The 21,482-nt window shown below is 41.7% G+C and overlaps 1 protein-coding gene across 6 annotated transcripts in view; it reads left to right on the top strand.

Annotated features, from left to right (window-relative positions):
* Positions 1-21,482, top strand: part of TENT4B (terminal nucleotidyltransferase 4B) — a 76,365-nt gene that overhangs the window by 41,654 nt on the left and 13,229 nt on the right. For 4 of the 6 annotated variants that reach the window (XM_042968381.1, XM_042968379.1, XM_042968377.1 and 1 more), the window contains exons 3-7: positions 989-1,065; positions 13,941-14,064; positions 15,832-15,878; positions 17,358-17,478; positions 19,381-19,488. In XM_042968381.1, coding sequence (XP_042824315.1) covers positions 989-1,065; positions 13,941-14,064; positions 15,832-15,878; positions 17,358-17,478; positions 19,381-19,488 — 477 coding nt within the window. The remainder of the gene's footprint in view (positions 1-988; positions 1,066-13,940; positions 14,065-15,831; positions 15,879-17,357; positions 17,479-19,380; positions 19,489-21,482) is intronic. The other 2 variants (XM_042968382.1, XM_042968380.1) reach the window with 1 other exon arrangement.

The raw sequence follows: 21,482 nt of genomic DNA on the forward strand, positions 1-21,482 counted from the left end.
CAGACTGCACGCACGTGCTCTGTTTTGCCTACGCTGTTTTGTCTTGTGTAATTTATCTTTTGAAAATTGTGCAGGAATTTTATCTTTTTTAATTAAAAATGTTTTTTCATGTGTTTATTTTTGAGACAGAGAGCATGAGCTGGGGAGGGGCAGAGAGGAAGGGAGACAGGGTCTGAAGTGGGCTCTGCATTGAGAGCAGAAAGCCCGACGCAGGGCTCGAACTCACAAACCGTGAGATCATGACCCGAACCGAAGTCAGATAGTTATCCAGCTGAGCCGTTCAGGGGCCCCCGTGCTAGGATTGTAAAATATAAATTTTACCTACAAGTCAGGGTTTCTGGCTTATCTTGAAAAAACGGGAAGTGTTGGCAGCCATGGATTCAGATTCCTATGTGGCAGCAACTGGCCGCGTTAAGTGGAGCCACTTCCTGTAGACAGGGCGTGGGGCTCTCAGACACCACCTCCTCTACACTCTCTTGTGCCTGCCAGCAGTGAGGTTACGTGTGAGTTGACCTTTCCTATTTTAGTTAGGTTCATTTACCTTAGCTGTCTCTTCCTCTTAGATAAAGGTTCGTAAGTGTAAGTTATGAAGCAACTTAACCGAAGCAACTTCACAACATGGAGAAACTAACAGGGAGTGTATTTGCTGTCTGTGGCAAAAGGTTAATAGCCATAATATGGAAAGAACACTAATGCATCAGGAAGAAAATAAGACAAACACAACACAAAAAAGAAAAGTGAAAACTAAAGAAAAAAAAAGAGGTTAATTCCCAATAGGCCATAAACTTCGTGACGGCTGGGGGTATGTCTGCCTTGTTCAATGTAGTATCTCAGTGCCTAGCTTAGTGCCTCCCACTTTGTAGTAGTCAACAAATATCTGTTAATGATAATTAGTGATAGATGATACGTACTGAGGGTTGACTATGTACTTAAGTAAGCCATCAACCCTGTGCTAAATCCTGCCCGTGCTCTTGTTGAATCCCTCTAGAAACCTGCCAAGATAAGTGCCATGATCCTCACTGCCCAGATGGGACACGGGCCTGGAGACGTAAAGCCCCCACTCAGGTCGGATTCCAACTGATATTCTTTAAGCTACTCTGTTAATTCCATCAAATAGCTTATTGAAATGAGTTGAAAAAGAAAGAATACAATGTTCAGTAAACATGGAGAACATTTCCAACCGTATTAGGAATCAAAGACGAAACCCAAAATACCTCCCGTTGCTGTGGAGGTTGGGGAAGGGTCTTCATGTATTTCTGTGGGAGGCTTCATCAGCGTCCATTCTGGTAGAGGGTATTTTGGAAATTTTCTTCAAAAGTTTTAACTGTTCATAACTTTTAACCAAGGGGATTCCACTTCTAAGAATTTATTCTTTTTTTTTTTTTTAAGGTTTATTTATTTTTGAGAGAGAGAGAGAGAGAGCACAAGCAGGGGAGGAGCAGAGAGAGAGGGAGACAGAGGATCCAAAGCGGGCTCTGTGCTAACAGCCACAAGCCTGACTCGGGGCTCGAACTCATGAACCATGAGATCATGACTTGAGCTCAAGTTGGATACTCAACCCACTGAGCCACCCAGGTGCCCCCTAAGAATTTATTCTTTTTTTTCCCCCCTAAGAATTTATTCTAAGAGAAAAATTAGGGTTGATTACAGATTTATGTGCAAAGGTAGCATTATCATGTTAATTATAGTAGTGAAAAATTGGAAGCAGCCTGAATGCCCAGCGATAAAGGACTGGTAGAATAAATTATGGTATAGTCATATCCTGGAATAATATGTGGTAATTGAAGATTCTTCCTTACAGTATCAGATGACCACTGTGTTTGTCCACTGACTCTAACGTGCTGTGTGGAGTAAAGAAAGCAATTTGCAGCAGGTGTTTGGCAATGTATATGTCTGGCGCATACTCACCCCCGACTGTGTTTGCTGCTGTTAGAGGGGGTGGAGCTATAGGTGATTTTTATGCCCCCCCCCCCATGTACTTTTCCAAACAGCTGTAAATTCCCATACTTTGTTTCAGAGTTTATTATATTGGTAATTCTGAAAGAATATAGGACCTCATAAAGTTACCCTAGGTTGACGTACAGTAGGTTTTCTGTGAATGTGTAAACTTCTTTGTGAAATCCATTTGTTTTCATTTTTTTCACTTCAACTTTAAAAGTCTGTCAATACGGGCACCTGGGTGGCTCAGTCGGTTAAATATCCAACTCTTAATTTCAGCTCAGGCCTTATTCCAGCGTTCATGGGATTGAGCCCTGTGTCAGGCTCTGGGCTGAGCATGGAACCTGCTTAAGATTCTGTCTCTCTGTCTCTCCCTCTCTCTCTCTCCTCCCTTCTGCCCCTGTCCCTGGCTCGCATGCTCACTCTCTCTCAAAAAAAAAAAAAAAAAGTTCTGTGAACAATACCAATACTTATCTGAAAAATCTCAACAGTTCAGGAAAAAAAGCAGTAGATTATGGAAGCCTTTCTCCATGTTAGGCTAATTCCCAGGTCCATTAGCCAGGGTAAGCATTATCCATAGTTACAGTACTTTAAATGTGCATCAGGAGTTTACCCTGTTTGATATAAATTCTTTATTAACCAAATAGTCACCTCTAATATGTTTGAGATATCTGGATTTTCATGAGTAGTGGTCCTTGAAAGTGAGGTACCCCTGTATTGGTTCTGTGCCTTTTTTATCAGAACCCCAGCACAGGGGAAGACATTCCCAGTGCTTATATATTTATAGAGCAGTGTTTGTTCTTAAACACCAGCCCCTCCATCAAAGATAAATACATAAATGAATAAATAAAAAATAAAATTTTGGTATTAGAGTTGCATGTAAACACATCCACACTCTATCGTTCTCTTTAAGACTGTAACAAACAAACTTCTGTAGAGTGAACTACTTTCATTGGCATTTGGACCTTGCCAATAAGGAAAGATTCAACCTCATTTATTTGTTTTTTCCACTCAGCAAATATTTGAAGACCTCCCCTTTGGGGAGTAAACTTAATAACTAAACTTTTACTTCAAGATATTTAATCTTGTTTGGGGAATGCTATCAACTATTCTTTGAGCTTCCCAGCGTTGTCCCGATTTTCTTAGATGTACTCAGAGTCACGGAGTTGTTCAGAATTTTTACTGGAAGGGGAAAGAATTTAATGGCTGAATTAGATAAAGCAAGTCCTTCCCTTTTTTCTCTCTTCTCCTTTACCTTATAATTGCTTGAAAGTAGTGCCTGGAGAGGGTGTCAAAAGTAAGAGTCTTGGGGAAAGAAGTCAGATGGTTTTCATTATCTCTCTTCAGAGCAGTAAAGGGCAAAGGGACAAAGAGGAAATGAAATGAAAAAGCCATCCTTGTGAAACACTGGCCTAATAAAGCTGTGCTCCAGAAACCGAGAGCAACAGACGATGGCATCGAAAGGAATGCTCTCATTTCTAGGAAAGCAGGTATGAGCGCTTCCGAAAAGATGAAGAAAAATGAAAACTTTATACTCTAGGACACAGAGGCAGGATCTGTTCCCTGCACTTTCACTCCCATGTCCTAACCAAGAAGGGGTTGACAGGGCAAACGGGACACTCCTTAACTATGAGTAACAGTTTTAAATGCCTGCAAAGTTTGCAGAAGTAAGACCGTAGACCATTTTCCCTTTTGAATAATTTTATGCCATCATCCATATTTTCTCCCTCCTTTTATTTATTTTCTTTTCTTTTTGATTTTTTTTAACATTTATTTATTATGGAGAGACAGAGACAGAGCATGAGCAGGGAGGGGCAGAGAGAGGGGGGAGACACAGAATCTAAAGCAAGCTCCAGGCTCTGAGCTGTCGGCACAGAGCCTGAAGTGGGGCTTGAACTCACAAACCGCGAGATCATGACCTGAGCCGAAGTCGAACACTTAACCGACTGAGCCACCCGGGCACCCTTATTTATTTATTTTTTCAATGTTTATTTATTAATTTTTGGGGGGGGGGGAGAGAGTGTGGGGAGGGGCAGAGAGAGAGGGAGAGAGAAGATCCCAAGCAGGTTCCACGCTGTCAGTGCAGAGCCCGACACAGGTCTCAGACCCACTAATGGGGAGACTGTGACCTGAGCTGAAATGAAGAGTCAGACGCTTAACTGACTGAGCCATCCAGATGCCCCTCTCCCTCCTTTTACGTCTTTAGAGTACAGTGAGAATTATTTGGGGGTATGAATATATTTCTTGTCAATAAATAGAAGAGATAGAGGGCTTTTTCTTTAGCTTTGATACTGGTGATCTTCCTAACTTAGGCATGGCTTTTTTTCAAGCAACCTTGCTGTATCCTTATCAATATTGTAGAAGATCATACACATGGTGCAGACCTTAAAATTTAAGATAATAAGGTATTCCACTTTTGAAATACTTCTAAGCCTTGGCTTTAAAAAAAACCTACATGTTCACCGTGGATATTTTCTTGTAGCCGTATCTCAGTGCATGTGCAGACTTATCTCCTTAGGCTGCATTTGACAAAGTAGAATAGCCATCTTTACCTCTGATGGACATCTCTAGCTCTTGGGCCAAATTGCCCTCCTTTCTTGTTCTGACATTTTGACCCACAGTGTGTGGGTGTCCCTCTCTCCCCTTGGATCCTGGTACTGAGCTCATTTTAAGGCATATAATCGCCATTTTTATCACCATGTGGACGTGGGTGTGGATAGATGTACACCAGTGATCTGAGGGTCCCTTCCTAAAGAGGCATTTCTGTGCTGCATCCTGGATCTGGGCACACAGCCGAACGAAGCCAGGAGAGCCGAGTCCGAATGAGGAGGCCTGGAGGCAGGTAATGGCTCTGGGGTTGACTGCTAGGCGGGAAGCAGGACTGGACCAGAGTGGTTCAGAAGCACTGAAGAGGAGCCAAAGGAATGTCGTGTCTGGGAAGTTGATCGAGGAGGTAACACTTGAGCTCTCAAAGGCTGAGTGAGAAGGTCCTCCAGACACAGGCCTGCCCGGGCAGGATTAGGGTTCTTGAGAAGGCCTGGAAGTTCTGGTGGCCATACTGGGGAGAAGAGCCTAAAAAGGTAGGAAGTGTCCTGATAAGGAGTTTGGAGGTGAAGCAAGTCGGTTGAGGGAGTGGAAGATGGCCTAAAGAAGGGAGAGACCAGGGGCAGGGAGGCCAGTTTGGAGGCTGCTGTAGAGTCTGAGCACTGAGAGACAGAGAGAAAGGGCTGGAGCTGTAAGGCAGCACACAGTCTGATTTGGAAGTTTTTTGTTTGTGTGTATTTGTAGGAGGGACAGCATATGGAGACCTGTTAGCTCCAGAGGATGAGGAAGAAGGATGAACCAGGGAAGACTGAAGTTTCCATTTGGGGAAACAGTAATTCAAGGAGGAAAACACAAGGAGAAGGAATAGGTTTTGGAGAAAGATAAGGAATTTAGTTTGGGATTCGTTGATCTTGTGGTGACCTCTAGGTAGGGGTGTCTAGCTGGCAGCTGGAAATGCAGGAGCACCAGTGTGTGTGTGTGTGTGTGTGTGTGTGTGTGTGTGTGTGTGTGTGTGGCAATTTCTTTGTAAAAATCGACTTCTAGAGCCTCCTTGAAGATGTTCAGACTGCACCAGGATCGCCCCGGGGCTTGCTGTTAGTTACGTCTCTTGGTGCCTGCGTGCATTTCAGAAAAATCAAACTGTACAGCATATAAATCCCAGCACCTCAGAGTCCCCCCTCCCCAGAGGACTGCAGCAGTTTTTGTGTATTCTTCCAGAAACTTGTCTTGTATACACACACATCTAAGTCTGTAAATCCCTAGAAAGGGTGAGTCAGACACCAACAGAAACTCAATACACATACTGTGTCAGGCATGTAGTAGCTTCCCAAATGTTGTGTCATGTGTCTGTTGCTGTGTGTGTGAATTTGGGGTCCCTCTTTGTCCCCAGGGGTCAGTGCTGCTCACAGGCTGACCCCTGAGTTCCTTCTACAGTTAGTTGCTCAGGGTCTCCAGTGACCAGGTATATAACCTTTTGATGTGTGAGGCTAGATACTTGAGTCTTTTTCTCCTTTAAATGTTAGTTTTCTTCAGCGAATATTAATTGTTATAAAGATCTTGTTATAAAAATATACAGTGGTGGGCTGGGCGCCTGGGTGGCTCAGTTGGTTAAGTGTCCAGCTGGTTGCCGCTCATGGATGATCTCATGGGTTTTTGAGATTGAGCCCTGCATCAGGCTGTGTGCTGACAGCACGGAGCCTACTTCAGATTCGCTCTCTCTCCTTTTTCCTCTGTGCCTTTCTTTCTCTAAATAAATACATAAATAAAATAAACTTAAAAAAAGTAATAATAATATACAACCGTGGGGCACCTGGCTGGCTTAGTTGGTAGAGCATGCAGCTCTTGATCTCAGGGTCATGAGTTCAAGCCCAAAGCCCCACATTGGGCATAGAGCTTACTTAAAATTTTTTTTTTAAATATATGTGTACGCATGCATGCGCACGCACACATAATGGGAATTAATATGCATGTATTTTTTGCAAGGTAGACTATATAAATGTATACATTTAAAAAAAGGGAATTCCCACCCACCCCCAATTCACTTACCAGATTTAATCACAGTAAACAGTATGGTATATAAATCCTGTTTTATGGGTTGGGGGTGTGGGGAAATACACACACACACACGCACACACACTTGGGAAAATATTTAAAAAGTGACAAATGGCCTATAAGCTCTTTAAATTGATAATAACCCTTTTAGAAAAGCAGACAAACAAATATACACTGGTGGTTTAGAAAGAAGCACATACTAGTACAGCATGATGTGAAAAAAACCTTTAGTCTCCCTAACTGTCCTGTCATGCCCTGTCCTTAAGGTGATCGGTAATTGCTGTTAACAATTCTCCTTCTAGAAGATTTGGAATGAAGATAGAAACGTGTGTGTGTGTCTTTTGAATGAACATAAAATGAATCTTGTGAAACACATTATGCTTTTTCTTTTAAACTTAACAAATCTCAGATTTTCCTCTATTGGCTCATATAGCTCTACTTCATTCTTTTCTATGGCTTATTGGCTATAATTTAAGAGAAGGTCAGTGAGTACTGCTGTGATTATTTAATTGGATTCCATTGACGGACATTGAGTTGTTTCTCAGTTTTTCCGTATTCCAGGTAATACTGTGGTGAATATCATCATTCCCTCGTGGAAATGCTTCTGAAGGACGAAAAGAAAGGGACTTTTTTTTTTTTTTTTTTTTGATGTTTGTTTGTTTTTGAGAGAGAGAGCATGAGCAAGGGAGAGGCAGAGAGAGAGAGAGACAGAAGATCCGAAGCGGGCTCTGCGCTGACAGCAGAGAGCGCAGCGTGGGGCTTGAACTCAAGAACCATGAGATCATGACCTGAGCTGAAGTCAGCCGCTTAACCACTGAGCCACCCAGGCACCCCAGAAAGTGACTTTTTTTTTTTTTTTTTTTAAATCAGCTTTATTAAAGTATAGTGGGTATACAAAACACCATGCTTGGTTAATGCAAATATTCAACCCGATGAGTTTGGACATATGCATACACCCATGAGACCATCCCTACAATCAAGGTAATAGACATATCCAGCACCTCAAAAGTTTCCTTGTGTCCCCCTCCCCCTTTTTCCAGTAAGAACATAATATGACATCTGCCCTCTTCAGACATGTTTAAGTGCATAATACAGTATTGTTACCTATGGGTCTGTTGTACAGCAGGACTCCAGAGCTTATCCATCTTGCCTAACTGAAACTTTATACCCATTGAACATCTCCCAGCCCCTGGCAACTACCATTCTATTCTCCGTTTCTGTGAGTTTGACTATTTTGGGTAACACATTATAAATGGACTGGCTTATTTCATTTAGCATAATGTCCTTGAGGTTCATCCATGTTGCAACTTTGAAGATTTCCTTTTTAAAGACTAAATAATGTCATAGGTATAGACCACATTTTCTTTATCCGTTGGTCCGTGGACATTTGGGTTGTTTCCATATCTTGGCTATTGTGAGTAATGCTGCAGCGAGCATGGGAGTGCAGGTGTCTCTTCAGAATCCTGATTTTAATGGAAGAAGGGGAATTTTAAAAATTATTCATAGAAATGTTATTTATCATCAATGAATACAACAACTGTTGGAGAGGTCGTGGTCATTTATACCTTCACACATAGCATGCAGGTGCCTTTTCCATATGTCTTTGTCAAAATTAGTTATTATTAACCTGAACATTTTTGCAGGGGGGTGGGTATCTTGTTATGGACGGTAATTAAATAGAACTTTGCCAGTGCCTTCATGTGAGTCTGAAGTTAATAATTAATGAGGACTTCAATTCTGAAAACTGAAAAGCTGGACCTTGATGTGTGGAGGTGGCCCAGGCGTGTTGCAGGCCAGCAGGTGTCCCTCAGTTAACGGGTGTTAGCCTATGAACGGATGTGGGGTGAGCTGCAGTGGGGGCCAACGGGGGCTCCTCTGCCTGCCTTGGCCTGGGATGAATCTGGGAGGCTGCCTCTGGCTTTAAGGGTGCTGAACTCCTCAGCTGCTCACATCCACCCCTGGGCAGTCCAGGTGAAAACAAGTTCTTCCCTTTTCTATAGCAAGAAATTGAGCTTTCTGAGGGCCATTTTTTTTTTTTTAAACCTTTTTCCCCCTGCCATATGATAAGCATTATGGAATTTGTATAATTTGGAAAGGCTAGCATTTCTCCTCTGGTAGAGCTTATCTCAGAGCAAAAATGATTTTTTTCACTTCTCTATTTTGACTTAAATTGTCTGTGCATTGTAGTTTTTAAAATACAGAAACTTTTGGGGCGCCTGGGTGGCGCAGTCGGTTGGGCGTCCGACTTCAGCCAGGTCACGATCTCGCACTCCGTGAGTTCGAGCCCCGCGTCAGGCTCTGGGCTGATGGCTCAGAGCCTGGAGCCTGTTTCCGATTCTGTGTCTCCCTCTCTCTCTGCCCCTCCCCCGTTCATGCTCTGTCTCTCTCTGTCCCAAAAATAAATAAATGTTAAAAAATAAATAAATAAATAAAATAAAATACAGAAACTTTTTTTGTTTATATCTCTTTCTTTGTCACATTAAACTTTTGTGTTACCATTAATTTTGAGGTCAGTGTAAATTTTACCCCAGCAAATTAATTTTGATTCTCATTCTTTTTTGGAGCATGGCATCCTTTCCAGTTACATAGTGACACTTACTTTATATTGCTTTTTTTTTTTTAATTTTTTTTTCAACATTTTTTATTTTTTTATTTTTGGGACAGAGAGAGACAGAGCATGAACGGGGGAGGGGCAGAGAGAGAGGGAGACACAGAATCGGAAACAGGCTCCAGGCTCCGAGCCATCAGCCCAGAGCCTGACGCGGGGCTCGAACTCACGGACCGCGAGATCGTGACCTGGCTGAAGTCGGACGCTTAACCGACTGCGCCACCCAGGCGCCCCTATATTGCTTTTATATTACATACTTATCCTTTGTAAAGAGGAGGTGTGGTGTGCTTTCTTGCTCACTTTTCCAACTCACATCATCCTCCACTGATGTCCTAATAGAGGGCACTGTGCTTTGGTCATACATGAGTTTTGATCAAGAGTTATATTTTCTAATTAAAATGAGAAACTGTAAAACTGGATATGAGGCCTTCAGCTGTATTTACTAATTAATCATACTGAGTTTTGATCCAGATGTGGGAGGAACTGAAAATTCCCCTGTGTAAGTGGAGGATTTCAGAGGCATAAAGTTCTGTTAATTTGTGAGAGCAAGCTTACAGAGTTTCTCTAGTCTCCAGTCTTTATTAGGTCATTGTGCTGACCTTAATAAAGTGTGCCAGGCATGTAGTGGGCACTCCAAAAATGGGATTCTGTTCCTTCCGGATTCTTTAAGCACCTAGATATACATGGTGCCATGCCAGTAAAAGTCCATAGAGATAGAGTCCCCTCAAGATTATGTAAAAGCTATACTGGAAGTTGATTTCCTAAATGTACTAAGATTTCACACTCAGGTCTTTAAGTATTTTACATGCAGCTAATTACATATAGGCAAGAGAGGAAGTCATGTTTGTATTCAGTGTGGGAAGGAGATGGCCTTGGCTGATGTGAGATGGGTTCTTGTGTTCTTATTGTTCAAGTTTGTTTTAGCTTTAATGGCCCTCCTTTTTTCCATGTTCCTCTTTCCCTCGTCCAATATTGCACATGCAAATCAATAAAAGAAATCGGATAACCTGTGGAACCAGTTTTTCCTAAATAGGGAGATGGTTCCATGGAATATTAATGTTCAGAGTAGTCTTATTTTAAAGATTTTTAATTTTATTTATTTATTTAAAAAAAAATTTTTTTTTTAACGTTTTATTTATTTTTGAGACAGGGAGAGACAGAGCATGAACAGGGGAGGGTCAGAGAGAGGGAGACACAGAATCCGAAACAGGCTCCAGGCTCTGAGCTGTCAGCACAGAGCCCAACGTGGGGCTCAAACTCATGGACCGCGAGATCATGACCTGAGCCGAAGTTGGCCGCTTAACTGACTGAGCCACCCAGGCACCCCTTTTATTTATTTTTAGTGCTTATTTTTGAGAACAAGAGAGAGTGCAAGTTGGGGAGGGGCAGAGTGAGATACAGAATCCAAAGCAGGCTCCAGGCTCTGAGCTGTCAGCACAGAGCCCAGAGTGGGGCTCAAACTCACAGACCATGAGATCATGACCTGAGCTGAAGTTGGACGCTTAACTGACTGAGCCACCCAGATGCCCCTAAAGATTTTCTTTTTTAAGTAGGTTTCACACTTAGCACAGAGCCCAATGCAGGGCTTGGACTCACCACCCTGAGATCAAGACCTGAGCTGAGATCAAGAGTCGGATGCTTAACCGACTTGAGCCACCCAGGTACCCCTAGGGTGGTCTTATTTTAAACGCTTGTACAACTTGGGGCGTCTGGGTGGCTCAGTCGTTTGAGCATCCGACTTCGGCTCAGGTCATGATATCACAGTTCGTGGGTTCGAGTCCCATGTCGGGCTCTGTGCTGACAGCTCAGGGCCTGGAGCCTGCTTCAGATTCTATGTCTCCCTCTTTCTCTGCTCCTCCCCTGCTCGCACTCTGTCTCTCTCTCAAAAATAAATAAAGATTAAAAAAAAATTTTTAAGCTTACATAACTTAATATGCTAATTAGAAACTTAAAATCTAGTGATAAATGGGAATTTTAGAATCTCTACTTTTTACAAGTTCAGAAGTGTCTTGGGAGAGTTGGCTGTCTCAGTCAGTGGAGCATGCAACTCTTGATCTCGGGGTTGTGGGTTTGAGCCCCATGTTGGGTGTAGAGATTGCTTATAAATCTTAAAAGAATGTCTTATTAGACCTTTGTTTGCCTCATGATCATTTAGCTTCTTTATTTACACTCACAGTGACAGGGACCTCACTACCCTGCAAGGCAACTCACTCCATTCCCTGCAGCTATTGTCACTGGCAAGCTCTCCTTCTGGTCATCTGAAGCCTGCCTGTGGTGGAACAGTGCAGCAGTTATATATTACTCATCACAAAACTACTTTAAATGCATATTTCTTTTCGTTAGATGGAAATTACCAAGGGCAAGGATCATGTTTGACTAGCCTTCTTTCCTTCTAGTGTGTTGAACACAGGCACTCAGTAATGTTTAGAGAATAAATCCTTATTCAGTTTCTTGTGATTTGAAGATTAACTGGAAGTTGGGCTACGTATTTTTCGTCTATATTTAGAAACGGGAAGTGGGCCTCTGTGGAGTAGATACAGTCACATTTAGGAGGTCTTTTTCCTCATTGGTTAAAATGGAAGTATCCCCTAGTGCTTTTGAACCACAAATACGCTTTGATCATTTATAGCAAACGATCCAGTTAGATAAGAAATCTGTTTGTTTTCCTTTTTCTCTGTGGTCCTCATCCTTCCAAAGACCCATGCAGAAGAGCAGTGCAAGCTCTGAACTTTCTACGCTGATTATTTTAGCTGTTGTCTTCAAGAAACTGAAAGGGAGAAAAAAAAAAAAAAAAAGCTGAAAGGGATACCTTAGAGAAAAGGGGATAACCCTTATAGAAAATCAGAAGGTGAAGATCCTAAGGTACCCAAAAGCGTACCTGGGAAGAGTCGACCCCACTGGGAGTCTCTGGATTCATGTGTAGGACTCTCTGGAGTTTTAAAACCCAGTTTTTCTGCAGTATTGCATAGTATGCATGCAGAACACTGCTACAAATCATTCCTTACTGAATGGCCCAGGTTTTGACATTAAGTCCTGAAAAGGATCCTGGTTCCCAGCCCCTAGTTTGTGCCTGTGGACACCGAGGCTGGGAAGCGCCAGTCACTTTTTGAAGGAACACAACTGCCCTCAGGCAAAGCCTGAGTCTAGAACTCAAGGTTTTTTGACTGTTAGCCTAAAAATAAAACATTAGAAGAAGCAGAAACTGTTGATTGCTTACTTGGCCATGTTTAAAATGTTATAGCCAAGTGGGGGTTGGGAATTAGACATCTTTTTTTTTTCCCTTCCTCAAAACCATTTTTAGTTTCCTGGTGTTTCCAGCTTGCTGTGTGTCCTGTAGCTGCTCTAGACCGGGATCCTTCAAGACTGTGTTACTACAAGGCCACCCTACGTGGCCACCCCCCTCCCCAGGGTGCCCCTCTTGCTTCCAGGCACTTGGCAGCCATTGCTGTTAAGTGCTTTTCTCCTGGCCTCCTGGCCCACCAGAGTTGTACTAGAGGAGACCCTCTCTGTGAGGCCTGCCCCTGGAGCCGGCCTCCCGGCTCGCCCCCATTCAACACAAGTTTAGCAGATCTCCCTCCATTTCATCCTCGCTTTCCCTCCCAGAGGTCACTGCTCAGAGCTGTACCTGCTGCCTTCATTTTCTTCTGTCCTCTGGTATTAATTGACTGCCTTCAACTCTGTAGCCAGCCTCATTGGTTTTTCCTTTCATCTTGTTCGTTGATTCCCCAGCCTGTCAGGCTTCAGCACTCACAGGCACCCTTCCTCCCTCCCTTTTTCCTACTGTTGGTTGAGCTCTGCAGCCCAGCCATTGCGTGTGTGTGTGTGTGTGTGTGTGTGTGTGTGTGTGTGTGTGTGTGTGATGTCTCTGGAGCCCATTCCTTTCCAGCACCTCCCTTAGGCCTTCATCCAGCCCTTCTGCAGTTGCAGTAATTTATGGACTACTCTCTGCATCCAGTCTTGTCTCTTTGCCAGTCCATTGTTTGCACGGGTGCCAGATGAATCTTCTTAAAACGCTGCGTTTTCGAAGTCAGTCTTTCCCTGGTTCTTCTCAGAAACATTGAAGTAGCTCCTTGTTCCCCTAGGAAAGTCCGAGCCTACTGTGGTCAGGTGCCTGCATTCCTTGGTGGCTTCTCTCCCTCCTCTGTTGTCCTCAGCCTGTCCACTTTGCTCAGTGCCTCCTGGATGAGCCTTGTTCCTCTTGGTCTCGGGGAGTGTTTAGCTCCTCCATGGAGCCTTGTCCGCCAGCCATTCTTTTCAGGTCTTTGCTGATGCTCACTGACTCTCCTGTTCATCTGACTCTTGATTCACTAAGCAAACATTACAAAAGATAGGCTGTTTTGTTCCTGTGAGGAATGGATTATAGAGGGGTAAGATGGCCGGTCCCCATGGCCAGGAAGCTTGCCTGTGTCATCTGGATTCTGTGTGTGTCTGCTGGATTGGAAGTATAAAGGCAGAGGCCAGGCCTTACGTATTACATTTAAAATTTTTTTTAAATCACCAGCATGCATACACCCGGCAAGGTTCTGCACAGGCAGATAATAAATGCTATGAGAGCGGCTGGTAAGACTTATTGGAACTTCTTCTTTTATGTAACTATTTTGGCAGTTTCTATTAAATTCTGTATATTCCCACTTTAGGCTAGCATCAGTTATAGCATTAACATTTAGGTAGAAATCTATGAACATAAAGTCATCAGCGGAGTCATAAGACTTAATTAGATAAGGTTATTTAAGATAGTGATTTCTCATTAGACTGGCCCTGCCCACATTAGCTTTTCTGCTTTTTTTTCCCCCTTCAGTCTGCATGAAGAAATCAGTGATTTTTATGAATACATGTCTCCGAGACCGGAGGAAGAAAAGATGCGGATGGAGGTGGTGAACAGGATCGAGAGCGTGATTAAGGAGCTCTGGCCCAGCGCTGACGTGAGTATCTGTCTGGTTGCTGCGTGCTGAGGGCAACATCCCTGTCCGTAGCGGGGGAGGGCACATGTTGGTGTCTCAGAGCCCACGTGCAGGCGTCTGTACACTTAGGGGCGATAGTCTTCTCTAGCCTTTAGAATTTGGGGCCTCCTGGCACCTGTTGGGATGAGCACTGGGTGTTGCATGGAAACCAATTTGACAATAAATTTCATATTAAAAAAAAAAAAAGAATTTCGGGCCTCCTAATTATTTGCAGTGAATCGGATGACTTAGTTAAAACTATTTCTTTGCAGTGCTGAAGAGCAAGACTAGAGGTAAACTATATTTAGGAAGCATTAGTACAAAGAGAAGACAGACAAGGCAGGCCTTTTTTTGTAGTAGCTGTGTTTTTGGATCTGATAGATCAAAATCCCATTACTGTTTTGTTCCAGCCTACCGTTGTAAGTGTTCATAGCTGAATGAAAATGTCACGTAGGAATCTCTTAGGTCATAAGAAGCTCGTTTTCTTAGGCTAATGCAGGCATCAGTCTGTTTTCCTATCTTGACACTCCTTCTTTCTTCTTTCTGGCCCCTCCTTGTCTCCCCGTGCAGACCCACCTAGTGAATAGGACTCTTGCCCAGGATTTCCTCTTTGCTTATTTGTGGTTCTTGTTGAAACTAAATACTTTTTAGAGGTTTTTTTGAGGGCCTGTTCTACAGTTTTATTCATTCAAAGAAATTAGAATCTGTTACTCTGTGTTAAATGGCTTTTCTTTAGACTTTGTCTTGGGATGATAAAGGGGAAGCCAGGGAAGTTTCTTTTGTCCAGGTGGCAAAACAGAAAAGCTTTAAATGAGATACTGTAGGTAAAGGGAAGAGGAGAGGACACTAATATTTTATTGAGCAGCTTCTGTGTGTTCACAATGATTCTCCTATGTGATCCAAATCAGTAGCTCTCAGCTGGGGGGTGAGTTTGCCACCCAGGGGTCACTTGGCGATGTTGGAGACATTTTTGATTATCATTGACTGGTGAGGTGCTCCTGGCATATAGTGAGTAGAGGCCAAGGCTGATACTAAACATCCTACAATGCACAGAACAGTCCCTCATGAAGTTATCTGCCCTGAATGTCAGTAGTGCTGAGGTTGAGAAACCCTGATTTAAATGAGTCTTCCTCCTTTAGAGGTGGGGGGTTTTAACCATATTTTTGTTTACAGGTGAGAAACATGTAGCTGTGATTAGGTTCCTGGGTGCATCTCACCTCAGAGGCTGAGCTTTTGCACCATTCATCCTTTATTGCAATTACTCGCCTACACTGAATCTTCCACTCTTCTCCACGGTTGGGATAGGATGTGTCTAGTTTTATGCCACAGCTTCTTGTTGGGATGACACTGCCTGGTGCTCTGCATGGAGCTGGCCTGCAGCTGAAGTAGTCTGACCCTAACTCAGTAACCCATGACAAGAGTCCTGCTTAGGGAATCAAAAGTAAGAATTTGTCGAACATGTCTCTAGATTATAAGGGAGCATGAGTAACTTGGATATTACTTTTGAGAGTTTTCTGTTTCAGTCTGTACGTTTGTTCTTTTAACCTTATAAATTTAAACTATATTCCTAATGTCTGCCTATGAGATACATACAGTATTCCTGCTTCATGAAAGCATGGTGTTATTAAAAAGTGCCCTTGTAGTACCAAAAAATACCAATAGAGGGGAGCAAAAAACCAACCTTTCTCTAAAGCATGGTGGCTTTTCATCTGATAAATACCTTAATATAATAATTTTTTTCTATTTCAGGTCCAGATATTTGGAAGTTTTAAAACTGGCCTGTATTTACCTACTAGGTTAGTACATTTATGAAGCTTTCAGGATATTGTGCCCTTTTCTAGAATGTGTTCATTTTGGCTGTTGAATGTAGGTGAGTAGGAACAAAACAGATTTACAGAATGAAAATTCATTTTATCTGTATTTTATTTGAATTACCTTGGGGGTAGAACATCACTTCAGATGATCTTCTCAAACTGATATCTGTATCCTGTCAGATGTAAAGGGAACATGTAGCAAATGGAATCAGTTAACAATGAACTACCCTGCCTGTTCACTTCTGTAACGTAACCCACTAACACAGAGGTTGATGTAATATTCTGGCAAAACACCCGATTATACTGTAAAGCCGCATTTACTCTGGAATGGCCGGTCTGTCATTTCTTATTGCGAACTCCTACTGTTAGATTTGTTCCCACATCCTGACCCAGCGCTTCTCTGAGGAAGGTCCCTTATTAATTTTAGTCTTCTTCAATCACGGCAGTCATGGCCCTGAAGTCTGGGGCAGGGCAGGACCTTTGGGGGATGATAAGGCTTCCCCAAGGTGTAAATACCTGTTTTCTACAAACTGAAATTTCATCATGTATTTGTTTTTGCTTTTGTTGTGGTAAGAACGCTTAATGTAAGATTTAACCTCCTAACAAAATTTTGAGTGTGCAGTACAGTATGATTTTAACTATAGGCATCCATCATGATTTTTTATTTGAGCTTGATTTGATCTACTTTACCCAAATTGAAAACAAAAAATGTGTTGATGTGGATGGATCCTCGCAATTTCTATTCTGCCCATTGCTGTCGTAGGCCTACAGAGGCCATAAAGTATTCAACTTTGAGTTCATGAATATTTTTCCTTATTTAGATTCTGACTTTCAGCAAAACCCTGTGTCACTCTAAAAAATTTAATTGAATTTTATGAATAGGCAGTATATTCACATAGTTCATATTGAAAAGGGCACAAAAAATTACAATGAAAAGTGTGGATCCCACCTCTGTCCCCTGCTCCTTGGTACCAGTTTCTTGCACATCCTTCCAGGAACATTTTGTACCTAGAAAAGGAAATGTGTGTATGTTTTCTTCCTTTTTTTACACAGATGGTAGCATCCTAGATAAACCATTTGCAACTTGCTTTTTACACTTAATAATCTAAATCAGAGTTAATTAGTTAATCTCATCCATGTAAGAACGTCTTAAGTTTTTTAGTCCCAGAAACCTTTATGAACAGGAAACGTTCACTGGTATTTTTTGAGGTTTTAACTTCTTTCAGAATCACCATTTCCTGAGGCCTGGCTTCTGTGAAACAACTAGGAGGAGGAGGTTGTTAAAGTCCCCACCCTCCACTTCTGCTCTAAAAAACTACGAACAACACATTTAGTCTTCATTGGGCAGTGTGAGAAATAGGTTTTAATTGCACTTTGAAGTCTGTAAGTAAGCCCGAATGCAAGTGAAAACAGGTACAGTTTCTTCTTCAAACAACTTTCGTGTGTGTGTTCTGTGTCCAGTGACATTGATCTTGTGGTATTTGGGAAGTGGGAGAACCTTCCCCTCTGGACCCTGGAAGAAGCTCTCCGGAAACATAAAGTTGCAGATGAGGATTCGGTCAAAGTTCTAGACAAAGCAACTGTAAGTTCTTCTAGCATTTCATCTTAAAATCTCTAGTTACTTATGCATGAAGCTTACAAAATTAAAATTTAGTTTTGGAGAGCATAGTTGGATTCTCAGTGAATGATTCTTTGGTTTCATTAATGATCACACTACCTTGTGTGAAACAGATGAAGTCGTTGTGGTTATATATTTCTTTAAAATACAGTACTCCATTTTATCATACATAATACTGTAGAGTTTTTAAATATAAGTGTATTTATATTTATTTATTTATTTTTTTAAGTTTTTTTTTTTTAATGTTTATTTATTTTTGAGACAGAGAGAGACAGAGCATGAACGGGGGAGGGTCAGAGAGAGGGAGACACAGAATCTGAAACAGGCTCCAGGCTCTGAGCTGTCAGCACAGAGCCCGACGCGGGGCTCAAACTCACGGACCGTGAGATCATGACCTGAGCCGAAGCCGTCCGCTTAACCGACTGAGCCACCCAGGCGCCCCTAAGTGTATTTATATTTAAGAAGTGTAAAGAAAAATTTGGATATCTATTTAACAGTTTATAGTCACACAGAGGATGTTGCTGTCCTCTCTTACTTTGTGTCCTTAAAAAATTCTTCATACAGCTGACCCTTGAACAACATGGGGGTTAGGGGACCCAACTCCCCACACTGGTAAAAATCCACATGTAACTTTGGACCCTCCAAAAACTTAACCGCTAAGAGCTTTCTGTTGACTGGATTACTGATAACATAAATAGTTGATTAGCACATATTTTGTATGTTATACATATCATATACTACTATATTCTTACAATAAAGTAAGCTAGAGGAAAGAAAATGTTAAGAAAATCATAAGGAAAATACAGTACAGTATTGTGTAAAATTGTGTAAAAGAGGAGCCATGCAGTTTAAACCTGTGTTGTTCAAGGGTCAGCTGTAATTGAAATTTTGTAGATGAAGCAACTCGATATTTTAACTCTTATCTAGAACGGCCATTAAAAAACTTTCATAGATGCTCATTATGGAAATAAATTTATCTATTTTAGAAGTTGGGAGTTTTGTATATTAAGTTTTCTTAGAACAAAACAGCTTATAAAAAGCTATTAATTTGAAAACCCAGTTCTGTACATAGAGTTTGCTGACCTGAGTTTTCTGATACACAGTGCAAATAGAGCCTTTTTTTAAATAAAATTTTAAAAAAAGTTTATTTATTTATTTTGGTGGAGGGGGGAGGGGCAGAGAGAGAAGGAGAGAAACAGAATCCCAAGCAGGCTCCAAGCTTAGCATGGAGCCCAACATGTGGCTTGATCCCACCACCGCAAGACATGGCCTGAGCCGAAATCAAGAGTTGAAAGCTTAACTGACTGAGCCACCCAGGTGCCCCAAGCCTTTTTTTTTTTTTTTTTAAGAGAATTTCTAATATCTTCTATAAACCATCCAGTGATTTTTTATTTGAGAATAATTCTCAGGTTTTAACTTCTCTTGGTAGGTTGTTTTATGGGCTGTTTGCAAAACTGACCAATAATACCAATACTTAACAGACTTAAGAGAGCAGATTTCTTATTAGGAACAATTTGCCGATACACCTGACATTAATCATAAGGACCGAGTTGGAAACTGTTGTCCAAAGTACAAAATGTTGAGAAAGGTCCAAAGTACAAAAGGTTGAGAAAGGTTTTTTGTTACCTGATTTCGAAATTCTCAACCAATAGAAATGATAATATACATTGTATGAGGCTCCGTGCTAAATATGTGAAGTATCTAGAAGACCAAGCAGACTGTGTAGTACGTAGTAATCAGAACACTCAAGAGTTTTTTCTGTCCTTATGAGGAGGTCAAGACCTCAAGTCTAGTAACCTTTCCCATCCCCTGGTGTGTTATTTAACTTGGTCCACATATTTTAATTTTGCCTTTCTTCTCTTTTAGGTACCTATTATTAAATTGACAGATTCTTTTACTGAAGTGAAAGTTGATATCAGCTTTAATGTACAGAATGGCGTGCGAGCAGCTGACCTCATCAAAGACTTTACCAAGGTCAGAGAATGCATAGTGTTTACGCAGTGAAACTACTAGGAGTGGAGTTTTGCTTTGTGATTCTGTCGTGGTGTCCTGATATGCATTGCTAAACTATACTTATGTGTATTGCTGACAATTGCCTCTTTTCTGTGGGATGGTTTTACTTTCCTTGAATCTGCTTGTAATAATCAGTAATTTATAACGTGACTTAAGGTTAAGGGTTGGGAAAGCGTTTTAAAGAACTTCTCTGCTCTAGATCCTTCCTTTTAGGGAGACAAGGGCTGAAATCGTGCCAAACGGTTGATTCTTGTCATCTGCTTTAATCTCTTAAGAGTTTAGGTGAAGCACCTCCGTAGGCCCCCAAATCACCTGTAAGGTAGTTCCTGCAGGTTTCCTGGCTTTGTCTTGAAGTGATAGAATGTCTGTTTTCATTGGTTCTGTCAAGATGGGGTAGAATTTGTCAACATCTTCAAAGCATTCACGTGCTTAGACGTGTCAGCCTTTTTCTCATTAAGCTAAAAATGTTAACTGCTTTGGTTTATGTAGAATGTCTTTTCTGTCCGTTCACAATACTTTTATCAACTCTACAGATTCACCTTTTTCTCCTCATGTAAGAAACAAATTTAACTACTTTGTCATGTTGTAAACATTATATTCTCATGTAAATGTGCAGAGTATAGAAAAGCAGAAAAAGAAAAATACTGTCCATAATCCCACTCTTTTTGGAGGTGTTGGGTGTATGTAAATTTTCTTTTTCCCAGAAAGGAAACCTTTTTAAAATTGAGAATAATGTGCATGATAGAAAATTTACCACTATCAAAGGAAAACGAAAAGCAAGTCACTTTATACCTTATATGCTTAGATCGGTTTCATGGGATTTGCCATCATCAACCTTTTTTTTTTTTTAATTTTTTAAAAAACATTAAAAATGTTTATTTAAGAGAGAGAGCAAGAGGGAGTACGCGTGCTATTGGGGGAGGGGCAGAGAGAGAGGGAGACACAGAGTCTGAACCAGGCTCCAGGCTCCAAGCTGTCAGCACAGAGCCTGACATGGGGCTCGAACTCACAAACTGTGAGATCATGACCTGAGCCGAAGTCAGACACTTAACTGACTGAGCCACCCAGGCACCCCAGTCATCCTCTTTTTTGCTTGTTTATCCTCTTGAAATTTTTAGCAAAAGGAATAGCATGCTGTGTACACATTGTCTTATACTTAATGTATCAGCACAGAGAGGTTTCCTTCATTCTTTTCCTTGACGACACAATAGTCTTTTGTCAGCACATGTCATGCTTTGTGTAGCATTCCTCTAGTGATGTTTCTAGGGTTTTTTGCTATTGTAGAAAGTGCTTGAACATCCTTCCATACCTGCCATCTTTCTTTACACTTGTAAAATGTTTGTAGGAAGATTCTGGAAGTGGAATTTCACAGTCAAAGGATACATGCAGATCAAATTCTGTTGGAAATGTGCCTGATTGTTCTTTAAAGAGACTATTTATAACTTCAACCATAACGTTTAAAAATGATTATTTCTCCATAGATTTGTAGTTATTTCTCATGCTTGCCGACTTTGACATGATTTGCAAAAGTAGAGACTTTTTTCTTTTGGAAGCAGTATCAGTATGTGTTCAGAGTGTCGAGAACAAACTACAAGTCACTAGTAATTCTACCACTCCTCGGTAATGGCTGTTAAGACTTCTTTCTAGATGTTTGGGCCTGCTGTATTCCCCTCAGCGTCCTTAGCTAGGGCCTGGCTGGTGGAGAGCACTTAATGAGTATGTGCATGAGCGAAGGATGGACTCCCACTCTTCATGTTTGCCAGCTCAGGTGTCCTCACCATCTCTGTAAAGCGTGGTCACCTGCCCACATGGAAGGCGGCAGGCAGGACCCTGAGTGCCCCTGCTCCTGGGCTGTGCACCGTCCTCTGAAGGACCCTGGTCTGTTTGGTAGAGGGCCACCTAAGAAAAGTGATTCTTTAAAATCCCACTGATGTAGTACTTTACAAGTTGAGAAT

Source organism: Panthera tigris, chromosome E2, assembly GCF_018350195.1.
Source record: "Panthera tigris isolate Pti1 chromosome E2, P.tigris_Pti1_mat1.1, whole genome shotgun sequence".
Classification (NCBI taxonomy): Eukaryota; Metazoa; Chordata; class Mammalia; order Carnivora; family Felidae; genus Panthera; species Panthera tigris.